Source organism: Oryzias latipes, chromosome 9, assembly GCF_053564925.1.
Source record: "Oryzias latipes strain Hd-rR chromosome 9, Olatipes_Hd-rR_3.1".
NCBI classification, from domain to species: domain Eukaryota; kingdom Metazoa; phylum Chordata; class Actinopteri; order Beloniformes; family Adrianichthyidae; genus Oryzias; species Oryzias latipes.
Genome location: NC_136245.1, coordinates 25,033,926 through 25,053,187, shown reverse-complemented (window position 1 = coordinate 25,053,187; position 19,262 = coordinate 25,033,926). Strand labels below are relative to the sequence as shown.

The following is a 19,262-nucleotide window of genomic DNA, read 5'->3' as shown; positions in this document are numbered from 1 at the left end:
AGGGACTGAAGGTGTTAAACCCAAAATAAAGGAGTACGTGAGGGCTTTGCACCACATCTCTGATTTCCTTTGTGTCATCCAACAGCTTGGGATCAACTTTATGTTCAAGAGACAGAGGGTGACAGCTAAAGTGTGGCAAATCTGAGGGAAAAAATATTTTACAAAAAACACTCAAATCTCTGGATTTGGATGTGATACAAAACAAAGCTTTACTGAAAAAGATTCTGAAGACGTATATTCAAAGAAAATGTTTACCATAAAGAAATATATATTTTATATACGTTGAAGATCATAATGAAATTGGAGGAGTTTTGTTAAGGTGAGTTTCTCCCTCATTTCACTTTATAAATGTTACAGTGAGAACCACTAAAGTGGCAAACGCAGCTTCCATGTGAAAATAAGGATGTTGATTGACCATATAGTAAAGAGGAAGGAAGACTCTGCTCACAAGTCTTCGGGGCGGTGCTGAAGATTATTGACCTTTTGCTCTTTTTATCTGATTCATTGAAAAATTGAATTGCCAAATATATTCATGTAATTTTCTTTCCCAGCATTTACTGTGTACTAAACGAGCAGTTTTTGAACAAAGGAGAGGATTGTTGGAGTGACAGGTTTAAAGATTTGAAGAAAGAAAAAAAGAAAAATGACATAACTTATGTGCTGTAGAGTTTATCAACATTTAAGTATTAGGTCATCACTTTGGTATGAGCAACATAAAAACAAAATCAACTAAAAAAAAAAAGCTAGCATAATACTACACACAGGTTATCAAATCAAAATAGCTGCTTCAATTTTATTAGTATCTTGTCTTGTTCAAAATCAAGATAAGATTGGAAATAAGATTTGAGATATGGGTTAAAACATGAGATAAAATCTAAGATTTAGGATGAAATAGGGATTTAAAATTAGATTTAAGATAAGCTTTGAAGACATGAAATAAAATACGAGATGAGATCTGAGATAAGAGAAGAAATACAAAATGTGATTTAAGTAGAGATATCGAATAAAATATGAGACTAGAGATGAGATCAAAGATTTGGGATAATATATGAGCCACAAAATGAGGTTTGAGATACTATCTGAGATATGGGAAAAATTGTGCAGTAAGATTTCAAATTTAAAATTAGATTAGCAAAGAGATAAGTGATTCCTTAATCTTGTATGTACATGGTCCTAAATTTCATGCATAAAATGCTCCTTTCAATAACAAATACATAAAAAGTATACTTGCTCCATAGTGGCAACAGAACAAGTGGTTCTGATATGATTCCATTTGAAATGGATTGCATTAGCACAAAGGCATACTTTATGCATAAAGAAATCCATATCAGCACAATATTTTAATTTTTTTGTGTTCTGAATACAATTTGTAAAAATGTTTTCAATCAAAAAAAGAAAGAAAATCTAATCAGACTGTCCTTCTAGGTTAATGAAAACCCCCAAGCTGAAATAAACATTGTAGGAGAGAAAAAGGTTTAAGTATATTTAATCTAAACAAAGAACGCAGGACAAATATAAACAATCCACTATGAGTGTGTCCTAGCAAGGCCAAGTCACAGCAAGGGCAAACAGATTATCATTAATAATCACCCAGAAATAGATGACTGATCACTTAAAAAAAAGTAAAGAAAAAAGATAGGGTTGTTTTTCTTCTTGGTGACAAAAGGTCAGCTCAGGACACCCACACCCACTGGATCTCATTTTCACCAACTCTTCAACAGCGGCAGTAACACTTTTACATTTTTATCTTTATGAAATTAATCTACATAATTTTATTAATGCTAAATAATTTATTCAGATGGCAAAAGTTCTGCTAACTCGGGTTTCTGAGAATACTGCAGAAAGAACGTTAGTTTAATGTAATTCACTACCAACTGTCTGGACTTATATAAGGTTAGAATTGTAGTCTTTTTGGCAAAATTGGGCTTTTTATAAATAAGGCTTATGTGGCTCTGACTCCTGATCAGTTATGAAGACAATAACCAAAGGTTAGTCTATTGGGTCCAAATAGGTTTTTTTAGGAAGGAGATAGTAAAAAATATCACTTTTGTTAAAAAGATAAAAAAAAATATTTTTACCATCTTAAAAAAAGTCATGCATTTAGAATCTAAAAATCCACTTCTAAGAACTTAACTTGAGCTAAATGTGACCCATGGGGTTTCTTCATGGTCAGAGCATAACCAAATCATTTAATTCATTGCATAACCAATCTGCAAAGCTGCTTTCCTCCACATTAGAATCAGCTGATTCACGTCGATCGAGTGAAGAGTCTAGCAGTTACGGTATGTTATTTAGGGGTTGACGGTAACATCTCCAGTGTTAAAGGGTAAAACATTTAGCAGCCCCTTCATAAAATCTTTTGAGGACTTAATTTGGTTGACTCCTTTCCATGTGCAGTGCAACATGTTACTCATCGTTTTGTGACACGCATGCTCAAATAAGGGCATGCTTCATGGCCGTGCGTTCACTTTTAGATCTTTGTAGACTGAAAGTGTCCATAAGGTGTGCATTTTTTTTAATCAGGAATGCATTTGTCAGATGCTTGATTCCAAATGCATTTTTCATTCCTCCAGCCAGATAAAATCCACTTTCTCAAAGCCCCCCTCTGCTGAACAGCCGCAACTTTATTGTCGTATTGGCTTTTGATAAGAAAACAAATCTGTTTTGATGCTTTATGTGTTCACATCTAATTTTGATGACCTGTGTGCATTGAAAAGCCTCCCCAACCAATATGATCTTTGAAGCACCATTTACGAGCAGGCTGGGGCCCCAGGGCGATGAACCTCGGTGGTGAGGAAGCTGTGGTAGGACATCACAGACAGATATGCAAAGAGATACACACAGACTGGCTGGGAGGTAGGGGGAGCCCATTAATCATGCCGAACCAATGAGGAGACAAAGAGCACAGAAACTCATTGAATAAGAGGCAGCTTCCTTCCTCTGGCTTCGTCAGACAATTGCATTTGTGACAGTGACGGAGAATGTTTGCTTGGTGGAAGTGAACTTCTTTGAAAGACAACCGCTGACTTATCTGCACTTACCAAGTAAGTAGCGATCTTGAACCTGCATGACCTTGGAATAATAGATCAGAGGAGGAAAGCACATTTTTAACCACCGGTACAGGTATTTTTCTAACAGATTGTAATTTAAAACGATCATGTTTGAAATCCGAGATTATTTTTCACATATTTCCTTCTGCTTTCATCATCATCCCTACATCTTCATGCTCCATCACTAGCTACAGAAAGATAGGGGGCAAAAAAATACACATCCATTATGTTGCTCATGACTTTCAAATTAAGGGATGATTTTGTCTTCACTTTTTCCCCCGTCTCTCTTTACTCCAATCTCCTAGTCCAATGCTGCAAAACCGTTTCCCCCCATTTTTTTTAAAGAGTTGGGAGAAGAGTGTGCTATTAAACTCTTGGATATGTGTGGCAAAAAAGGTATCAAGGGCTCATCCCAATATTTGCATCTTGCTTTCCCTACAGAGAAGCCACCATTTCTGCAACCCAAGTGCAATTTTCCTGACAATATAATTGTCAACTCAAGCAGAAGTGTAAATTCTATCAAAATCCTTCATCAATCCTTTTTCTCACGAATTCCCTCTTTCTCATTTGTTTGCCTGAACTGTTTCAGAGAGAAGGAGGGAGGTGATCCTTTTCCTATATTTACTTTTTTTTTTCCATTGCTGCCAATGCTATTGTTATTTCCCCCATACTTGCAAATGAGATTGGAAAGGAAAATTGGATGAGGGAAAATATTACTGTTGCTGCCTAAATGAGCATGTGTGTGCGTGCGTGCGCATGTGTACATAAATCAACTCAACAGTATCAATGGGGCATGCAGAATATTAATACCCCACCAGCTTGTTTTCATTTCCTCTGTTTCTTCTCTTGCGTTTGTTAAAAAAAAAAAAAAATGGGTGTACAGTTTTAGTTAGTCTGAGATCCAAGCAGATCATATGAAAGCCTCAGAAAGGATGTTTTTTTTTCTGACAGGGACATTCAAACAACTTCATTTATACAGAGTGTTGCTGCTCCCAAGAACAATGCCTAATTTGTCCGTCTAGCCAGCTGACCCTGAAACTAAAGATAAAATGAGGGAGAAGTGGCAGAGAGTGGGATCAAATTAAGCCGACTATCTGCTCTGTTGGGTCTCTCTTGAATCAAATACAGAGTCACAAAGGACTCAGCGACACTCACCACGGCGAGACACTGATGGAAGCTTCATCGACTGCAGAGAAACAGTGGACAACCTAAAAGGAACAGAGGAGGTATGCCACTTTCAGCAACTGCTGATTGAAGACAGAAATTTTATTTTGAGGGGGCTACCACTGCAGGGATGCTTCAGTGCGGGCTGAGTGGAGGAAAATGAACATGCAGAAGCTGAAAAAGGTTTGCTTCAAAAAATAAATTAATTAATGAGTTAACGGAGTATTAGGACCAGTCTACAAAAAAAAATTGTTTTGTTTTTTTATGATGATTTTAAGGTTGTAAATTTGAGGAAAAAAAATCTTAACTGTTGAGTTATGAGAATAAAGTTGTATATTTACCACTCTAAATGTCATACACTAAAAGGATGACTTTTTCTCGTACATTTATGTGTTTTAAAATGGTAAGTTTATTCTCATATGTTTACGACTTTAAAATACATATTTTTTTTCTACATACAAGAAAAAAAGTATGGTAATAAATTAACGCGAAAAAACACCAAAATTGTCTGTACATCTTTCAAAGATGAAATATGAGGAGTGTTCTGTGAAGCTTTATATTCAGATAGATTTAAAAAAAACAAAGAAATCTGGAACCATTGACGACTTAAATTCAAACTATTATTAGCTCAGCCGGCTTTCCGGGGTTCAGTGTCGGTAATGCAGAGCTTCGTATGTCAAATGCAAAGACGCATATGGCTTTTGAGGACTGTCCCCTTCTCCAAATGGGACGTCCTATTCCAACGCAAAAACAACAAATTGTCTATTTTCAGGAATGAAAATAAAACATTAGCATAAAAACATTGAAAATACCAAAAACAGGGCCTCTTAAGACGTGAGCATCCCACAGACTTGGAGGAGAACTTGTTTTCTGTGGAAGTAGAAAGGATTGGAACAGGACAGCTGCAGGGAGACCGGTGTCTTCATCAACGGGCTGCAGAGATCCTGCAAGCCACCCAACATTAATAAATCATAAACAATGAGCGTTTGTAACGTTATCAATGCACACTTAGCTTACCTGTTTAAATCCAAGAAAGTTTGACCAAATTGAGTGTAAATTGATCATAAATTTACAACTTTAAATCTCGTAATATGGTTTTTTTCAGTGGCCCTAACACTTCGTTGTAAATGAGAACGAAACTACAGCTCATCAAGTTTATGAAACCTGCACCCATTGTGATAAAGGATAGCGACACCACATGCTTTCAACACCTTAAATTCTCCACGCTTGGAGCAGCCAATTTTTTTGCAGCGAGTAATTAATACAACAACAGAGACCGTGTAAGAAAGCTCTGCCAATTGATTTATTTGCTGTACAATGGGTGGAGTAGAAATGATAAAATGTAATGGAACAACATGGAAAATAAAAGCCTTTGCAAATGAGTTTTATTTTACCTGAATGCAATCTTGCCTATTTGTTCAGCTTCTTTTATTTCGGCACAGCCACTTTCCCGACACTGCGCCAAAAATCCAGGGATTAAGAAGCACTTTGTCTTAACACTCAGCTTCTATATTACTCTGAACCCTGCTGCCATGAAGGATTTGGTATGACTCACCCCATGCCCCTCCAAAAACAGTAACCAGCCCTCTGCTCGCCCATCTATAGCAGCATGCTTGGGATTGCAGGTCGGTGGATGATGTAGTCCACATCTTGTTATCCTTTAAAAATATGAATGCTATGGTGCCCACACAGAGGCCGCTTATTGACTTGGCGTTTGGTACGCCTGGAGCTGCTCCACAGAAAACATGGATTTGAGGCTGTGTCAGCTGCTACCTCTGTTCATTCAAGGGAATGCAAAACCTGCCACTAATCGTGTACTATACACAAGACGTGCGAGTTTTCCTGTTCTTTTTTAAAAACAGTCAGGATTATTATGAAGTGCACATTAGAATAGCGCTGTAGTTCCAGTCAACACTGTCGTAAAACAGTGATTTTCAAGCATTAGTTGGAACTTAAGTTGGAATTTGATTATTAGTTATAGTTTGATCTATTGTAAAAGCGTCATCAGTTATCTTTTAATTATGATGATGCCATTTTTTAGCCAAAAGCCTGTGTTGTTTTCTAGGACACAGTTTCTGCAGAGTGGCAAGAGTTCTTTAGAAATTTGCCTCCGAGTTGTTGGTAGGACTGTTTGCGTGGAGTAAGCCTTCTGTCATTCCCCCCCCCATCACTTTGTTTACACTCACTCCAGCTAGATTACAGCCTCTCGCAACTCCAACCCAACATTATCGGTGCAAGAGAAATGGCGTGCAATATCGGAGCCATCCAGCCGTACAGTTTTGAGCAAGATGCCAGGAAATTGCAGACGTACATGGATCCATTTATCTACAAGTGGATGCATCATAATGGAGCGGGGAGGTTGTGGCTTGCCGTTTGTAGGTTCAACGTCACATCTACAAGCTTTTTCCAACTGCATTTTCCTGTCTGCTCTTAATTCACAATGATTTCAATAAAGAAATACTTAAAAATGCTATTTTAAGCCTTAATTTTTTTCTATATGTCCTTCATCATGAGAGAAATGCTACAAAAACATTTTAAAAACGGCTTTTCATCCGATTGAGTCTTTAACAAGGATGTATGAAACCGACCCCCTGTTAGAATAGTTTTCATTCAAAATTTTACGCATAGATTTGAAATAGTTTCTGACTTTGAAATGTTTGGTTTAAAACAAACATAAGATGAATGACAAACAATTATGATACAACTTGGAATTAACCCTTTGAAACTTGTTTTAAAAAACTACTCGGAATAGAGGTTTTTGGACAGTTTCAGGTTCATTGCGGGATAATTGTGAAATATATTTAAAAAAAATACCAGAAATAAATAAGCTGGGGTTTTACTTAAAAGATGGATACCATACCAAGCATTGCCTTAAAAAAACATTTCAAACATGAATTTAAAAAACAATTCAAGCAAGAAGGAGAAGCTACAAATTGTAGCTCAAAAGATTTCTCAAAAATCACAGTGGAATTCATTAGCAATCAAAGTGCACAAAAGCTCTCCAACAAAAAATGTGTAGCTTATATAAAGCCACTAAGTTAGCCGTTAATTCACACCAAGCTAGCATCTGTGACCTCAAAGAGCACGGCCAAGCACGACTGATCTGCAGGGAATTAATGAGGCTCGGACAACTTTGCTCGCCAACTCTCAATGTGAAACAAAATCAACAAATCTGAGGCTCTTCTAATGATCTTTAATGGGGTCTGATGCCTTTAATGGGGTCCATGGACGTTTTCAGTGAGGGATAACATCAGGTTTGACTTGCACTGAAAAGGGTTTTACCAGTCGACTTTTTACCAGTCGACTTAAGTCCAGACTTCATGAGTTTGCTAGGTGATATTGGGGTTAAGAAATTATGAACTTCTATTCTTGGACGGTCTTGGAAGATGGAAAATGCATTCTCACAAACAAAACAAATGAAATAAATCTCACATGGCACACTTTGTTATCAACCCAAAACAAACTAAAATTCAAAAGGATCTCCACTTCAGGAATATGATTTTACATCGCAGGCAAATGTGGCAAATTACTTTCCTTTTTTTCTCTAGCTTGTGAGCAGGTGTTAGAACATCTCCAAAAGAGCGTGTTTTTGGAAATGAGCTTCTTTACAAACAGCAGGTGTGGATTAAGACAATGCCTATAGGAGGAAGGAAAATCAAAAGGAGTCTTTGCCTGTTAATCTTTGAAGATTGCTAACAGGAATATTGGAAAACTTTTGCATTCTATCGTTTTTTTCTGTCAGAAGAATCTCAAACACCAAACATGGTGGTAGTTTTGTCTTTCTTTAAGGTCAAAACCGAATGCTCAGAAAACCTACAACAAACTGAAGATATGCACCTGTTTAGGACACAGGTTACTGTTACTGTGGAAGGAATAAGTATTTGATCCCTTCCTGATTGCAAAGGTTTGTTTAAATGAAAATGTCCTTTCTTCCTAGTGGTAAGTTCATTTGAACAGTGAGACAAAATTAATAAATAAATAAAAATTCAGAAATTAACTTTAAGGAATTTGTGTTAATGTATTTGCAGGGAAATAAGTATTTGAACCTTTTCTGCAAAAAGACTTTGTAGCAAACGGAAAAAACAATATTGATGTTTAGTAAAAGGTTGGTCCTGTCAACAGACACACTTCAGTACAACACTTCTGACTGCACAAACCTCACACACGTCTGTGCAGACACAAAAATATATTATACATTTACATATTAACTCATGCGTACGTACAAGCAGGCACATGTCAAGCATACATCAGTCCTACACACATAAATACATTGTTTGTGCTAGACTGAGCAGACACCTCTGATCAGGTGAGGATGTGTTCACTACAGCGGAGGATGACGTTGCAGAATGTGGGAAAAGTCATCGCAGAGCCGCCAGTGAAAATGGAAGCAACAGGAGCTCCTCCCTGACACCCAGAACAGGACTGGAGGGTCCACCATGGGAACCCCAGCACCAAAGAGCAAGAGGACCGGAAGAGAGTTGAAGCCCAAGCACAGCCAGAGACCACCACCCCCTGATGTGCCAGGGGTCCAGCACAAGGCCCTATAGAGCACATTTAAATTGTGATTTTTTTTCTTATATAACTGTGTCTAAGTGAAGTGCTTGGTAAGAAAAAGCAAGTAAAAAAAAAAGTTTATCCGCATAGGTTAATTTTGCCAAAATGTAAAAAAAAAAAAAAAGCAGGTAAAAAACAGAAGAGGGAACTTTGAACTGCAACAACACAGGAGAGGATAGAGCCAGTATGGTGGTGCCCGGACACAAGTTCTTACATTTTTCTCATCAACTTTAAAGCACTAAGGTGATATTACTTTTGTTGCAGTCAAAAAATTGAATATGCACTACAGAATATGACAGTTTACATCATTTAAAGAAGAGATTGTCCATCCATCAGCTAAACTTTGACTGATATTAAGCCAAAAAAACAGAACAATATCAACAGTATCCACAAATCGACAACAAGGAAGATAAAATTATCAGTTTTTGAACGATGCTACCAAAAAGACAAAAGATGACTAAACAGGTTTCATTTTCAAAACTCTGGTAACCGCTCTTAGATTTCTGTTTGGTGAATAAAGCTGTATGTCAGGTGGAGTTCACCATTTAAGAATGACTAATCTAATGGCATGAAAAGAGAAGTAGAAAATGAGTTTGGTCCACTTTAAGGCAGAGACTAAACCTTAAAGTCTTGACAGGCAAAACCTTCATGGTTAGATTAACCTTAACAAGCATTGATAGGATAAGTACAAATGCTACTTTAGTGAAATAAAGCCTAACAAAAGGGATTCTTTTCCCCAGCTTTTCTCTACAAAAGGCTTTTTTGAACTTGAAATTGGCACAATTCAAGATTAGCCCATTGATTTATGAATTTTAAAAATATATATTAAAACCTCTTATTAACCTTCACGGATTAGGCAAAGAAAAAAAAACGATAATGGGACCGCATGGATTCCAGGGTACAGACCGTCATAGAAAATGCATCCTAATAGCTTATTTTTAGATGTGTGCAGCATGGAGCAGCACATCCTTAGAAGGAGCTGTCAGTTTTACTGTTACTGCTGAGTATGAATATTTTTGATTCACAGCTTTTAAGCACCACACTTAAATCCAAGTTTACCATTTCCTTGGCAACAAGTCTCATCCTGCATGTCCTCTGGTAAGTCAGCTCCCCAAGGGCTCGTCACATACTGTGATGCAAGTAACTCTTTGTGGTTCCCAGGAGGCAGAAAAAAGAATTACCTCCACAGGACCTCTTTTCTGTCTTTAGCAGAAAAAAAGGTTTGATTTTTTTTCCCTGTTAGTGCTGTTGTGCCACATCTCTTTCAAGAGACTTCTGACTGAGTTGAGCTTACCCAGAACACGTCAGTTTTGCATAAAGGCTTATAGCATTTTGCTATTCTTTTGATAAAACCTGAAGTTCTTGAGTAAAATGTTTTCTTTTGTTTCCAATATTCTGTCGTTTTGATGTTTCATGAGAGAATCCCGTAAAAAAAAACAACACCTATATCAAGATTAGTGGGTGTAAGTTATTTATTTATTAAGCTCTACTGGTTTCCTGTCCATTGATAATGTAAGTTGCTGTGAGCTATAGTTTATACAGACAACTGCTGCTCAGTCTGTGTTGGCAGACCTTACCTGCAGACATGTAGCAGCGCCGCCAACAGGGATGATAATGGCTGCAACTATTGAACTGTTCCTCCCATGATCCTCTGGGGATCCTGGGATCGCTGTGTCACCTGGATTGTGCAAAGGACAAATGCAGACTAAGGCCTCATTTACGCAGGTTTAGATCCTAAAAGCAAGTAATCAATGAGCTGAGGAACATTTAAATATGCAAAGATAAACTTTTTTACTAAGTTGCGAACAAACGTTAATTGTTGGCATGCTGAGAAACAAAAATAACAAAAAGGAAGTAGTATTCACTGAAACAACTAACATCTTGAGTTTGTAGTCCAAAAATGTGAATTTAAATATTGAATTCTTCATACCCGACTTAGTTTCAAGTCAATTCAATTTCTTTATTTCTTTTCGTTTCCACAAAACCAAAACAAAGGATCTAGCACGAGTTCTTATACAAGGGAAATCAAAGGAAACAGAAGAAAAACTTGCTTTCCTGCCGCTTTTACATTGTTTGGATAAGACAAACAGATTTCAGAGTAAAAAAGTATAAATTAAATAAGGTGCTGCATCTCAGCATATTTATACTGTATATGTATATACATTTCTGTAGTATAGCCTATAAGTACTGTATGTTTGTATGAATGATTGGTTTGGAGTAATCCAGACCCTGGAAATTGTGTCTTTTTTTTCTAATTTTCTTATACCTGGAATTAAGCAACATGGTTCATTTATTATATGTTTGAAGCTGTTCTTTTTATAACAAGGTTTTTGAAGGTGATTGGTTTTCTTTCATTGAATGTTCCATATGTTGACTACTTGAACTGAAACAAATCTTTCCTTTGTTGTTGGTCCAATTATACTTTAAATATATACATATATATTTTTCCCATTCATGTGATGCTAAATTAAGTGAAGTCCTGGATTAAATGGTATATTCCGAATTAGTGACATACAGCTTGAAAGGATTCAAGTTGTCCTTACTAGTCAGTGTAGAAGAAGTATGAAGTATATGGTCTGGCTTTAAACCATCCCATAACACTTTCTGAACTCCACATTAAGCATTTTATATGCACAAACACCTTATCCAGCATTTCTTTAATTTTGAGAAACAAGGAAGGTCAAAGATGTTAATATTATTTACCTTTTCAAGTTTCCAGTACAGTCTTCAATGTTTTCTTCATATTAGTTGTGCCTGCTGTGGCACATCACTATCAGCTGCTTGTTGTGGGTGTGGTCACACCTGCCAGGTCAATAACACTGACCACGCCCCCTTTGATCTGGCTGCAGTTAAGGATAATTATCAACATTTTTAACATATTCCTTAAACTACCATAACAACTAAGGTGATCCCTACAGCTCAAAGCTCATCTATGATTGGTTTACAGCCCCAAAAAATGTGATAATGGGTTTCTTACTACATATATTTGCTGTCAGTGCTCTAATGTTTTTTCCCCCCCCTATTTTCACAATTCCACATGTTAAAGTTACCTTTGATCTCAGGGCCATTTTCTGCTTAATAATCAATCTTGACTGAAGTCTGGAGCTGAAGTGATAACCTAAAACTCCTGTGTGGCTGGATTGATGTATTTATTCTCTGAGTACCAAAGGGCTCTTGAATTTATTGCCTTGGTAAGTTCTGTGTCCTCATCATTTTCTGCCACATTTGATGTTTGCAGGAGATGCATGACCGGCTTCAGGTATGGCACACTTACCTATGCTTCACCGGAGAGGGCAGCTGTTAACTTCTGGAGAGGACGCAGGGTATTGTTGATTTATTCAAGTGCCTCTGTACTCTGCCAAGTGGGAACAAGGTGACACGTCTTTCTGTCATCGGAGAAAAAGCCTTGCTCTGCTCTTGCACCCCTCCCATTCCTCCTCTGTCTCCCACTGAATCTTGTTCCGAAATCAGGAATTTCTCCCCCAAACTCAACCCCTCATGTGGCCTTTCTGATCAAATAATTGTGTGCAAATAGAAAATGCAGAGTTTTACCATTAAAATGTGAGTTTTCTTTGCAAGATGAAACTGATTTTGATAGTTTTTTTTCTTTCTCTTTTTTAACTTGTTCTGTCCAACAACTGAGCAAACAGATTAGAGCTGAAGGCCTTTTGTGTTGGACAGGTTTTACTATTATAAGAAAAGGTTATATATCTTCGAAAACCAGAGTGTAAATTTGTATATACCCCTTTTTGTTTTTTATTGTTTGTTTTTTTTATTTGTTAATAATACCAAATCTGCTGAAAAGACAAATATTACATCCGAAGGTGATATTCTGACACGACAATGAGCGGAAGATATTTGTCCATCAATGTGGGTTAGGAGGAGGGATGAAGCAGACAGGGAGCAGTGTGGCAGTGTGCACGTGCGCATGGGGGTGGATATACATGCATGCTGCCGAAGTGAATCGTGTGTCCATAAGGGGAACCAGATCCTTCCCAGCCAGACCAGGGGAGGGGGGGAGAGACCCCCAAGCCAGGAGCACCCCCAGCGACGGGACCCACGCAGCCCAGGGGGGGGGGACCGCCCACCCACCCAGCCAGGCGCAGAGGCCGGCGCGGGGAGGCATAGGCGCCGGGGGGCCCCCAGGTCACAGTACAGGCGTGCTTCATCGTACCAGGTGGTAGCCAAGGGGGCCACCGGGCGCCGGACACCGAGACACGGGCCAAGGACGAAGCCAGGGCCCAGAAGACCCATGAGTCGGCGCCCTGTCTCCGCTAGCCAGCCCCGGCACCCGACCCAAGCAACCCAGAGATCGCCATGCAACCACAGCTCCACCCCCCCACCACTCTACCCTCTACAACCCTCCTCACCCGCCATGTTCCCTGACCCCTCCTCCCATACCCCCCCGATTTTGATAGTTTTGCAGTAAATGATCTGCGGCTATTAAGCATTTTTATTTAGTATATTTTAGTTTCTTCATGTGCTTCACATACATGAAAGTCACATGTTTCAAATTTCGATCCAAGTTTCATAAATATAAACAGGAAGTGAGTCTGCTTCCACTTTGGATACCTTCAGATTGTACAATTTCTCACTGGGTCTGAAAAACATGTTTTTTTTCCTTTAAAAAATGTATTGTTTGTGCCCCTTGAGGAAGCAGAAGTGATGGTCCAGTTGTACACTGCAGTCTTTGAGTCAGTCCATTACTGAGTGGGTTGGAGCTGCCATCAAACAAAGCAGAAGCTCAGTGGACTGCTGAGAGAAGAATGAAAGTCCCCTGCCTTCCTTTCAAAAGTTGCACAGCACCTGTGAGGAGGTGAAAGAAACCGTAAAGTATTCAGATCACTCACAATGAGGATTCTTATTGGAATACTACGGTGGCCCTGAAGTGCAAACCATTCAACAAATCACTCGATACAAAAACATTTTTAAGATCACAGCAACAATTTAAAAAGCAGTATTACATTTTAGAAAACAAAACAAAATTTCAGAAACCAAAACATAAAAAAGAAAAAAGAAAAAAAGATTTCAGAAAACAAAATTAATTTCCAGAAAAAAAAAGAAATATTACAAAATGAAAACATTTCAGAAAAAAAAATAATTTCCAGAAAAAACAAAATGAAATACAAAAAATGAAAAACATTTCAGAAAAAAATGAAATATTAAAAAATGAAAAACATTTCAGAAAAAAAATGAAATATTAAAAAATGAAAAACATTTCAGAACACAGAATGAATTTCCAGAAAACAAAACGAAATCTTCAAAAATGAAAAACATTTCCAAACCGGAAGAAGCAGGTACTATGGGACAACGCTGATTGGATGATGATGTTTGTCAATCATTTGAACTGAAAAGTATTTTAAATGAAGCGATGACGTATTTTATCGTCCAAACAACAATGTACTATAATAATCCACGTATATTTACATATTAAATCAAAAATGCAGCAAATAGATAATGAAGGTTTAAATTATTTTTTTAATATTTCGTCTGAAGCAGAACGGTCACCCGGAAGTAGTTTGTGTGGATGACGTCCGTTCTGCAGGTAAACAAAGAAAGGGACGGTAAAACGTTAACATAAACGTTAATCTTTGAATATTTAGCGGATGTGATGACAGAACGCACGCAGAAATATCAACACCAACCAGGTTTACAAATGTTTCGAAATGTCGTGAGAGGATTCTGTCTAAAGCAGCAGCTGCGAAGAAACGGGTGTTAAAGACGGCGCACATCAGGAAATGCAGTCCCGTCATCCACAGATAAGGTATGGAGGCACATTTGTTTGATCTAATAAATGTAGCGTTAAACGTGATTTCTAGGTGGGTGTTTACAGACAGATCCAAGATCCTTCAGTCATACGTTAATGACAGGTTACCTCATCAGCTGGAGAGGGGGGTCACGTGGGCAGGATTCTCAGACAGGTGTACCAGCAGCATAAATCAGCAAAGCTGTCAGGTAAACTGCAGCAGTTTGTGTCTCAGAATAACATTTATGAATGCTTCTTATTCACACTATTAAGATCTGTAACTTTAGAGTGTGTCAGTGCACAGAAACATGACAGTAAATGACTGGATGTGCACATCATCAGACACTCCAGGTGTGTAACTAACGGTGGCAAAGTCTGTAGAGTAAAAAAAATCTTTAAAAAAACGTTTTAGTCTTTCAGGCAGAGGAGGAATACCAAAGTGTTTTAGAATGTATTTTTGTAAGACTGAAATAATGTATTTTATTCTGAGTTTGGTGTTTTGACCCCTCCCTAATGAATTTCTGGTTTAACCCATTTTCTCCTCATTTTGATGAACTCAACTTTTTCCTGAATGAAAGATGAACGGCAGCTGATGTTTTTCTGTCAGGGCTTTTTAATTTATTAATTTATTTCTGTCAGGGATTTCAATGGAGCTGGAGTCCAGTGCAGAGGAAGCTGCAAGCATGTACGAGCAGGAACTGGGCTCCCTTACCTGTGCATCTTCCTCTGGATGTGATGCTGAGCAGCAATGTGGACAAACCTTCCCTGACATGAATCTTTTTGATATAGTTGTTAAGCACAAACAGACTTTCCCAGATGCATTTTTTCCTCTAATAAATGTGACTGACAGGTACGCTGAGTAAATGCTGAATGTAAACGGAACATTTGATTGACTGCATGAAGAAGCCCTTAAAGGAAAATCCACAACCGTTTCTTTGTTTCTGTTACTGAATAACATATTCATGTTAAGTTTTCAATAAATATACTGCATTGCTATGAAACAAATTTGTTTATTTTTATATCCATTATTACAATCCTCACATCAGCATTCAGTTTTTTCATTGACAAAAAAACATTTCTAAACAACAGCTTTGAAAATCAAACATCATCTTTGTTAATAAAGCTTTAAAACCTAAAATGGTAAACATGGAAAAACTCCTAAATGAAGCAAGCCTAATAGGAACATTTTAAACTGGAGTTTTGCTTAAAGGAACATTAAGTTGTTTGGAGTTGTACAAGTGTTTGATGCGATTCCTCAGATGTGATTTCCAGATTATCAGCCCGACGCTAAAGCCAGGAATTGTGCTTCGTTTTTCACTCCCCACTGCATCATTTACAACTAATCAGGCTTATGCAGCAGGTTAAAGACTTTTTTTTAAAGGACCTGCAATTTAAAAAAAAAATAGATATTAAGGTTAAATAATATTTATTGATTACATTTCACATAAATCATGGTGACTTGCCTGTACACTGCACAATGATATGAACGACTTTAGTCTTCTTGTATTCCCATGTAGAGCTGCCATCTGTTCTTCTGCAGCACAAACCTTTCTGGAACTTCGCTTTGAGAAACTTCACCTGCAGAAATATCACATGTTAATTCAATTAAGTATTTTATAAACTTTTAAAGTTCATTTTTAAGTTTCAGTATATGTGTATATGCATGGTTCAAAAATATACAATGCACTTAAATATTATTTCCCATAAGAACTTGTTTACTGATTTCAGTCTTAAAGTCGATTTTTAGCAACACTGATGCCATATAATTACTGTAATTACTGTATAAATCACAGAATCAGGCTGGCTCGGAGCTTTTTCTCTCATGTTGTCACCGAAAACGGGAACGGCTATCATGTGAAGACGGTTCGTCTCCATCGGGTTCCTTTTGCGCATGCGCAAGATAAAAAGAAATTATCTTTTCAAAGCAGCACTTTAACATCCTAAAATTAACATCCCTAGAGACATGTGACTGACAAAAGAAAAGATCACAGACTTGATTCTTACCTGAAGATGATTGACAGCGTGAACCTCGCAGCCGTAGACATTAGCGCACAGCGTTCAAAGTAAAAGTGCTCACAAACTACTTCCGGGTGACCGTGTGTCAGGCGAAATCTTAAAAAAATAATTTTAAAGTTCATTAACAGTTTGCTGCATTTTTTATTTGATATATAAATGGGAATTACATGGATTATTATAGTACATTGTTGTTTGGACGATAAAATCTGGCATCGCTTCATTTAAAATACTTTTCAGTTCAAATGATTGACAAAAATCATCATCCAATCAGCGTTGTCCCATAGTACCTGCCTCTTCCGGTTTGGAAATGTTTTTCATTTTTGAAGATTTCGTTTTGTTTTCTGGAAATTCATTCTGTGTTCTGAAATGTTTTTCATTTTTTAAAATTTCATTTTTTTTCTGAAATGTTTTTCATTTTTTAATATTTCTTTTTTTTCCTGGAAATTAATTTTGTTTTCTGAAATGTTTTTTTTTTTGTCATTTTTGTTTTTCAAGTTTTGGTTTCTGAAATTTTGTTTTGTTTTCTAAAATGTAATGCTGCTTTTTAAATTTTTTTTTTTTTTTTAATTGTTGTTGTGATCTTAAAAATGTTTTTGTATCGAGTGATTTGTTGAATGCTTTGCACTTCAGGGCCACCGTAGAATACAGATACAATCCGGCGTTAGTTAATACAGAATGCTCCATGTTTTTGTTCTTATTTGGTATGTTTTTGTTTATGTTGAGGCCTGAAATCTGAGATGCTTAAAGTTCCACTTAAAGTTCATCTTTTGGTCTATTTTTAAAGCGTTCCAAGTGGTCTTTTAATTATGATTATGCTGATATGATTATTTTAAAAAAAAAAATCATTTTTTAACTGCATAATGTGAATCAGGAACAGTGGGCTGCACTGTTGGTGCTGAGCAACCGCGTCCCCACTTCCCATCATCCATCTGCTTAGACTCTCTCCCACAAGCTTATAGCCCCTAACACCCACAAGCTAACATTACTAGTTTAACAAAAATGGTGAGCAATATTGTAGCTGTCCAGCTGCACAGTTTTTCACAGTTCCAGATCTCAGCTCAGATGAGTTAAGTGAAGACATGCATGGATCTATTCGTATACACGTTGATGCATCATAATAGAGCGGAGCATGAAACTTGTGGCCTGCCCATTGTATTTGTGATGTCACAGCCACAAGCTATTTCCAACCGTCTTTTTGTGTCTGGTCTTGATTCACAATGATTTCAAAATAGAAGTACTCAGAAATGTAATTTTAAGCTTTATTTTCGTCATGTAAAGTATGTCCTCCATCATAAACAAAATGCCACAAGAACATGTTAAAAACACAATCGGACTGAGTCCAAAAGTTTATGAGTTTGGCAACATTCCACGGTCGGTCAATTCAACACTGTGTCACTTTTTCTCAACATTTCATGTTTTTCATCTTTGTCTCTACTTTTTCCAATTTTCATTCACATCTAACAGAGCTAATGTCAATCAGTTTTCATATCAAAGTCTTTGGCTTTTTTAATAATTTACTGAATACATGTTATCAAACCAACAACCTACAAATAGAGCAGAAGAAAAAAAAAAAAACTATAAAACCAAAAAGCATTTTTTCCCACTCATTTAGACGTCCAATATATCAACTGGATTTAAACGATACATCATTTATTTAATTATTTGGTTGGGCTAATACTATACTTTGACTAAACTGTCTAATGGTTAAAAGAAAAGTCTAAAAAAATCTAGCAAACTGGATATTTTGGGTGTTTTGACCTTGAGCTCATTTGTCCAAGAGGATCTACAGCTGAGAACTGCTCTCCTTTGATCGGCTGCACACCAGCAGGACCAAACGGCATGAAGAGAAGATCATCTCTGACCCATCAGCCTGGACATGGATTCTTTGAACAGATTCCCTTCGGCAAAAGGCAGGTCTTGTTTTTTATTAAACAAAAAGAAAAGAAAATAGATCACCATTTCTCTTCAAGAGCCCTTTTGCAAATTTTCCAATATTTCCAAATACCACCTTCTGTTTTATTTTTTTTAATCAAGTTTTACTACATTTGAATGATTTGACTATGGCCTGACGAGCATGTGTACGCCCAATGACCAGCATCTGTTTACACCTTGAGACGTGCGTACTTCCCTCACCACTCACCCGCGTCAGATTAAAAGAATCACCCGCTTGGAGGCCGCAAACAGCAGGAAGTTAATTAAAGCAGGCAGGGACCAAAGGATGTCCTGAGCGTGTCAAATGCTCTCCCTCGTCACTGAGATTGTGGCACGCACTCTTGAACCAATGGGTCATTATTATCAAATGGAGGCATGATTTACCCACTCGCACACGATCTCCACAACTCTGCATAGCTCTCACCCTGTGTCTCCTCTTTTTCCATTATCAGCGAGATACATGACTGCTCACAGCCGCAATGAACCGAAGGAGCCAGAGAACATCTCAAAATAAATACACTGCAAACACATTGACCACAACAGGATGGACTGAATTGAGAAGAGTGAGAAAAGACAGAAACATGTGTAATCATTAAGGTCAATTCACTCCAAATTATGTGACATTTTGTCACTGTGTTGCAGATACATCCGTCATGTCACTTATAACACCAAAAGTTAGCTTTTCTTTTTTTCTTAGCCAAGGTGCATCCATGTTCTGCGGATTCTAGCTGTCATTCTTCTCCAACATCATCCATCTGTCTATTTTCTTAACCTGTTGTATCCCCCTTGAGGTCACTGGG

The 19,262-nt window shown here is 37.5% G+C and overlaps 1 protein-coding gene and 2 long non-coding RNA genes across 3 annotated transcripts in view; 1 reads left to right on the top strand and 2 right to left on the bottom strand.

The window, feature by feature from the left end:
- The window catches only part of grid2 (glutamate receptor, ionotropic, delta 2), a 591,201-nt gene extending 579,636 nt beyond the window's left edge, over nt 1–11,565 (bottom strand). The window contains exons 1-2 of the mRNA XM_078953108.1: nt 11,472–11,565; nt 10,346–10,446 (exon numbers count right to left, since the gene is read on the bottom strand). Coding sequence (XP_078809234.1) covers nt 10,346–10,355 — 10 coding nt within the window. The 5' untranslated portion in view covers nt 10,356–10,446; nt 11,472–11,565. The remainder of the gene's footprint in view (nt 1–10,345; nt 10,447–11,471) is intronic.
- Nucleotides 11,566–14,315: 2,750 nt separating this feature from the next.
- Nucleotides 14,316–15,519, top strand: LOC144994603 (uncharacterized). Its single transcript, XR_013658172.1, has 2 exons — nt 14,316–14,532; nt 15,154–15,519. It is a non-coding gene; the product is annotated as an uncharacterized LOC144994603 (long non-coding RNA).
- Nucleotides 15,520–15,693: 174 nt separating this feature from the next.
- On the bottom strand, nt 15,694–16,606 carry LOC144994602 (uncharacterized). The gene is made up of 3 exons (XR_013658171.1): nt 16,519–16,606; nt 15,978–16,092; nt 15,694–15,898 (listed from the first exon to the last, which is right to left on the bottom strand). It is a non-coding gene; the product is annotated as an uncharacterized LOC144994602 (long non-coding RNA).
- Nucleotides 16,607–19,262: the final 2,656 nt, after the last annotated feature.